The 6591-nt window shown below is 38.8% G+C and overlaps 3 protein-coding genes across 5 annotated transcripts in view; 2 read left to right on the forward strand and 1 right to left on the reverse strand.

Moving 5' to 3' along the window:
* LOC104966795 (glutamate receptor ionotropic, NMDA 1-like) overlaps positions 1-446 on the forward strand; it is a 12958-nt gene extending 12512 nt beyond the window's left edge. For both annotated transcript variants that reach the window (XM_010796087.1, XM_010796088.1), the window contains one exon: positions 314-446. In XM_010796087.1, the coding sequence (XP_010794389.1) occupies positions 314-415 (102 nt within the window). In that variant the 3' untranslated portion in view covers positions 416-446. The remainder of the gene's footprint in view (positions 1-313) is intronic.
* stxbp1a (syntaxin binding protein 1a) overlaps positions 1-6591 on the forward strand; it is a 682465-nt gene that overhangs the window by 158942 nt on the left and 516932 nt on the right. The gene's annotated exons all lie outside the window — the stretch shown is intronic.
* The window catches only part of cherp (calcium homeostasis endoplasmic reticulum protein), a 103957-nt gene that overhangs the window by 29651 nt on the left and 67715 nt on the right, over positions 1-6591 (reverse strand). The window lies entirely within an intron of this gene.

Raw genomic sequence — 6591 nt, forward strand, 5'->3', positions numbered from 1 at the left:
TGTGTGCCTTGGCACCCGTTTTTAGTTACTGGTTGCATTGACCTTCTTCTTCCCCCTACCTAACACATGCACGTCCTTCTTTGGAGCCTTGATAACCCTCAGTTTGCATGCAGACAAATGCAAAAGTTTTTTTTCCCTCCAAGCTTTTTTTTTTTTAGTTGAGCCGGTTCCCCTGGATCGCTTTCCTTTTTATATCTGTCTCCCGTTTTCAATCAAAATCGGCCAAGCTCGAAAGCAAACAGGTAAAGAGGCAGCATGGTGTCTAAGGTAGGGGAAAGTAGCTGGCTTGACCTTTCTTATGCCCCGATCACAGGCAGAGAAAGTCCTCCAGTTCAGCCAGGACACTAACTTAACTGCCCTGCTGCTGGAGGCCAAAGAGCTGGAGGCCCGCGTCATCATCCTGTCCGCCAGGTGAGCTTTGTCCCAAACTACGCATACGTTCCTCCCAACGGAGCATTGGGGAAGGTAGCATAGGTACCTCAAACCTGATTAAAACACTATATACGATTCAAGAAAAATAATTGGGTAAAACAAATGCAAGCTGGGTCATTTAAAGTGAATGTCTTAAAAAGTATGTTAGTTTTAACCAGCCCACTCTCTTCAGTCTGCGTACAAATGCCACGCATAATATGATACTCCCACGTTACGTTTGTTATGAACGTATCTTAAATGCGTTTATTTTTTACATATCTTTGCCATTTATTTAACCCTAACCCTAACCATCAGCGTATCATATGCACGCAAAATCGGACTTCTGGTATCTATTGCACCGCACGCCTTTGCAAAGTCGTGTCATTTGTATGCAGACTGTGAGACCGGGTTGAAAGAGAACAAATTGTTGGAGCCGAAGATATTTTGGTATTTGTGCTTGATGATTTACATAAACCACCAATTATCTTGTTAAAACACTAATCATTCTAATTTTTACATTTTCTTAAATAGAAATTCAAGGTCTTAAATGAAATGTTCATCATCATCATATCATTTTTTTTCATAAAAAAGGTGTTTGTTACATACCTTAAATCCAGTAAAATTAAATAAGTCCACATGGTGAGTTTTGAAACACGAACAGTGGTCTTCTTGTATGACCAATCAATCAACCTGATATCCAACCTCCTTAGTCTCTCGTTTATAGGTCACCTAACTTCCTGTTTTGCTCATGTCGTTATTAATATGAACCCTAGAGCTTGCACCTAATCATTTTTAATCTTCCCGTGGTGATCCATCATATCAGTGGACGATAACTGCCTACTGAGCAAACTAAGGGGTAGAGTCGAGACCTAAAGCCTTAGATTTATGCTCCTGATAAAAACTGATTTAATCGCCTGATAAAATTGGAAGCAGGTGAACACTCCTGGTTCAATTCCAGCAGAGAAGTCTAATGTCCCACTCTCTCTCCTATCATTTCCTGTCAGCTATCCAATAAAGGAGTTAAAAAATACTAAACAAAAACAAAGCCCTCACCAAAAAAGTAATGAAATGTGTAAGGGAAACTTCTGCAGCAATGGAGAGTCAGGACTCAGAGAGACACGAGGAGAGTTGGAGCTTTGATGATCAAAGCTCCAACTCTCCTCGTGTCTCTCTGAGTCCTGACTCTCCATTGCTGCAGAAGTTTCCCTTACACATTTCATTACTTTTTTGGTGAGGGCTTTNAATTAAAGTCAGATCCACCTCGGTGTCTTAGACGGGTCAGTGATATCATAAACCCGTTAATGTACGCATTCAAACACTTTTTCTTTTACCAGCTGTATTCACCTTGCAGGTGCAACTATGTTGCTTTTATCCTGGATAAAGTGTTTAAGTCATGGATGTTTAAAGTTTAACTTCTTCATATTTGACTAATATTATAGTTTTGTCCATGTTTGTGATTGGTCGAATGCTCCAGATACCGCCCCTTTCATGCACCTAACTCGACCTAACTAGATAGGACACGGCTGGCTTGAGCGAACGAGTTGATAGCCAGCGTTGTAGGACAGTTTAGCGAGAGCGGCTTTGTTTTGGATTAAGTCAACCGGATAACTCAAAACATATCCAGGATAGGTTGAACTAGATTCGTAGTATACCCCCCTGGTGTGAACGCATTACACAATCATGGAAGGGGAACCTAATTATTTTAATAACAGCAAACGCCTTTGGCTTGAGGCATTAATTTACCAACGTTTAAAGATGACAACAGAGACATTTAGTAGGAACTCCAGTGCCCTGAAGCTAGGTTTACATAAACTGGATGACATTTGCACAATTGTCAAAGGCTAGGTCAGAAATAACACTGTAATAAATCAATGTGAGCCATACTGAAAATGTGAATATAGAAGACAAAATTGAATAAAAAGGGATACGTTTGACTAAATTAGACCATTGATTATATAATTTTGAGAAATAAGGATGACATTTAAGGCACATTTTTGGTGGGTTTTTAAGAATTCAAATATACATTTAAACCGGGTGTAAAGTAAGGACATTTACTTACTTAAGTAAATATCTGTATACTTTCTAGCAGTATGCTTAGTCTTATTATGTCTACACTGATGTATTTCTACTTTTTATTAATTTATATTACTACAGCTGAGTAGAAATAGGGCTGCAATAGCTAACTTTAAAAGAAAAATAATAATTTAACAACCAACATACAGGTAGCCTTTTAATGTCCAGGGGCAGACTTGACCTATAGGCACAATAAGCAACTGCCTGAGGCCCCCAACCAAAAGAAACAGCCAGAACTTTTATTATGATAAGATATAAATCAAATATTGGATTATATTAATGTTTTCTAGCTCGTGCATTATCATTGTACAACTGAAAGCCTGTAAATGCGACTCTTAACCTCTTCAAGTTTTTAGTACTTACTTTTTCTTCTACCACTGCCAAAACCAACACTTAGAGAGATGGTGAAAAGTAAACAAGATGGTGTTTGCCAAATCACTAGAGCCGCCCCTGCTAATGTGACAGAATCCACAACTAGCACCCTGTCTGCACCCTGGCCGGCACAGCTTGGGTTACCGTCTCCAAATAACTCTTACTAACAGGAATACAAATATACCCCAAAATATCACAAAAGACTTCAAAGCACTTTGAAATACATTATGCAACTCAACTTAATTAACTATTGTGATTCAGAAAGATAATCCATAATACCAGAATGAGCCCTAACATATTGCAAAAGACTTCAAAGCAATAGGCGACAAAACATACTTACTGTGGGCTTCTTCCATATAGGAAAACATGACAGAGGGTTGTTACTGTTTACAATGTTGATTTGGATTGCAACATTTAACAATTAAAAAATGCAAGCTTTAAATGGAACACATGTTAAGTACATGTTGTAACATTAGGCTGTTATGGCAGTATTTTATTAATATATAAATAATAATTTTACTTCAAAAAGAGTTTTTAGTATGCATACTTCCTAGGTTCCACCTTGAACAGACGTAAAGTAGGCTACATTGCCCTGATAAGGCTTCTTTTCCACTCTTCACTTGAAGTAAACACAATACTTTATCTTTGAGGAAATACTACTTTTAATTCAGAAACTTTTGAGTATGCCCATCTGGCCCCCGAATCACTAAATCCGCCCCTGCTAATGTGACAGAATCTACTAGTAACACCTTATTTACCTCTCTGCACCGTGGCCAGCACAGCTTGGGTTACTCTACCTCGACAACTTATACCCTGAGTCCAGAAATACCCAACTTACCATGAACCCCGGCGGCTCCTGGACATCTTCAGTGGGGATAGTCAGGAGCAAGATGGCAACAAGTCCGAACACCAGCAGCGCGATGGGCACCGCGGGGTGAGCGGAGCGATGAGCCATGAAGAAGACAAGGGGTCACGCGCAGCTCCTCTCTGCGCCTCCTGGAAATGTGAGAGTTGATTTAACAGTGGCCACGTGGGAGTTGTGGTTGACTGGCCGGTGTTATATGCTGCCTGCCTGCCTCCTGCTTTACATTTCACTTGAGATAGCAAAGTCTTATCGGGATTTATGTTTCCTCCGCAGTCAAACCCTCCTCCATGTGCCCCCTCGGTCAGTGAATGAAAGCAGCACCAAGGCTACTGGTGCCATGGAGGGAAAAATGTTTGTATCATGGTGAGAGCTGGTAGAGAAGGTGCTATTCACCGGCTGTAGCTGTATGGCTATACACTTCCTTGTTTCTAGAAATTAACACATGAATCATAATTATTCAAACAACAATGGGAAATAAGGGGTGGCTTTTCCTGGCAGGAGTCTACATTTGCTGCACTTGAGGAGCTGCAGAGCTAGTTGTTGTGTTGGTCCAGTATTTGCATGTCAATGGGTGCAGTTTAAACCTTACTTGCAAATTTTACCCCTCATTTGAATGTCTAAGTAAAGCATGGAAATTAAGTTTTCACTGAGGCCTACACTTCTTTGTGCTTGTACTTTTTGTGCAAGGCTATTTTTTGATGAAACCCTTTTGTGACAGTGTCTAAATTTAGCAGAATATATAATGAGTTTTTTTGAAGAAGCTTCTGAATATTGCAATTGAGTTATTCTTCATGTCTCACCTTTATAGTTGTATGCTTTGCAATATGCTAGATGCTGAAAATAGGCTAATGTTGTAACCATCAATATTACATCTGATTTTAAAAATCTTCTGGGATATAAATGCCAGAATAGATTAGAATAGCTCAAGCTCTTTTATTATGGATGTTTTAAACACAGCTGAATTGCTGCCTCAAGTCTCATGACTGAAGTTTGGGTGACGATAACTGATAGATTTATCCAGTCTGTATCCAAATAACATAGGCTACTTTGAATTAATGGACATGTAAATGTTTGACATCATTCAATTTTTGGCTTTATCAGGTCTTACACAAATGTAGTGAACACGACAACACATACGTTAAGGGAAGCTCAGACGACAGAAATAATAAAGAGAGATCCTGTCATAAATAGTAGTTTAGTCACAGTTGACTTGCATATTCTGACTTTTAGCCTCGAGAAAAATTACAATATATGATGGTAAACAAATCCTACATCTACTTCCCATAATGCAACTCAATAGCGCGTTTCGTGAGAGCCTGCCTTCATGTTCACGTCTTTCAAACTCAAAAGCTCTAAATTGTGGCACAGGCATTCTGTTAAAATAACAATTTTATTTTAATGTTTTGCAGGAAAAAAATGAGGACGATTGTCACAGAGCGCTTCACCCCCGAAGTTTCCATTATTTCAATTTTGACCCTGTTTATTGCTGACCATTTGACGCAACCAATCAAATGACAGCTGCATATGCTAATGCTATCAGGTGTAACCACGAAACTAAACCTGTTTTTTTTTTTTATCGGAAAGCTCTGTTCCCAACCTTGCTTTGAACAAAGAGCAAATTACGTATTGTGAATGCAGATTAATAACCAGTTGAGCCCTGAGCCTGTTTTTCAGGCCTCAGGCTCGAAAATGACATTCCCAGAACAATTGACTATTATCTTCACTTCTAAAAGGGTTAAATTAATAATCTTTTTTCTCAAAGCAATGAAAAACCTGTGAGTTTGATGTAGAGGAATCAGAATCAATATAGAATTTTTTTATTTTAAAGAAAATTCAGATTGAACAGTAAAAAACTATAAATTATAGTGTCCGTCCAAAAAATCACATTACTTACAGTATAGTGAAAACCACCCTTGAATGATGGGATATTAGACTAAAAGATTTAGGAATCCAAATTATAACATATAAGTACCCTGTATCAAGATTGATGCAAAGCAAGTGACATTTAACCCCTCTAGAGACATTTAGAAAAAATAAACCCATTTCTGTGGTCATTTGGGTGCATTTTCCATATCTATGACCTTGGTCGATTTTGATGATTGACACCTCTTTTTAACCGTTAGAGCCAATAGAATCGAGGGGAGGTTCCTAAAATCCATCTAAACATTACCCATTGGTGAATGAGTGATGCGTAGCCAGAATGCCCAAAACCGGAAGCTCTCATATACTCTCGTAGCTAATATGAAATCTCCGTTATTGACATAAATATGAAGATGGATTATCAGTAATAATTTCAAAGTGACACAGACACATTGGATTAACCTATGGATTAACCTTCAGCAGCGTTTTTATCGTTTTAATGCCATTAAACACAACTTTTGATCAGAACAACAGAAATAATTTCTCCCGTGTTTCCTCCGTGAAGCTACGTGTTGTGATGTCTGTTTTCGCTTCTCCTGTCCCGAGTTCTGATCGCTCAGTGATGATACTTATATGTCTACTGTTCTTATGTTGAGTCTGTTCAGTCCTAAAAACTTAAAATTAAAAAATAATTTCAAACTCCAACTCTCAATCCCTCTGCGTCTTCCTAGGGTTCAAACCAGTCTATGGTTCAAACCAGTGATTACCCTCAGGTTGTTATCCACATTATGCAGGACAGAGTCACATTAATCTCTCTGACAGTGTGACAGTGTCAGCTGTGATCATGGCAGAAGATCAATGGACCCGAGCGGATGGTTCACCTGACAATACCCTGTGACACACCTCGGTTTCATCAAAGTCTGTCATTAATTACCAAAGACAGCCGTGATCTTATTAACTCCACACTCATAATTTAATTAAAGATTATACCAACTGTGACTGTGACTGGG

This window comes from Notothenia coriiceps, unplaced genomic scaffold (assembly GCF_000735185.1).
Source record: "Notothenia coriiceps isolate Sejong01 unplaced genomic scaffold, NC01 NC01_scaffold00037250, whole genome shotgun sequence".
Lineage (NCBI taxonomy): Eukaryota > Metazoa > Chordata > Actinopteri > Perciformes > Nototheniidae > Notothenia > Notothenia coriiceps.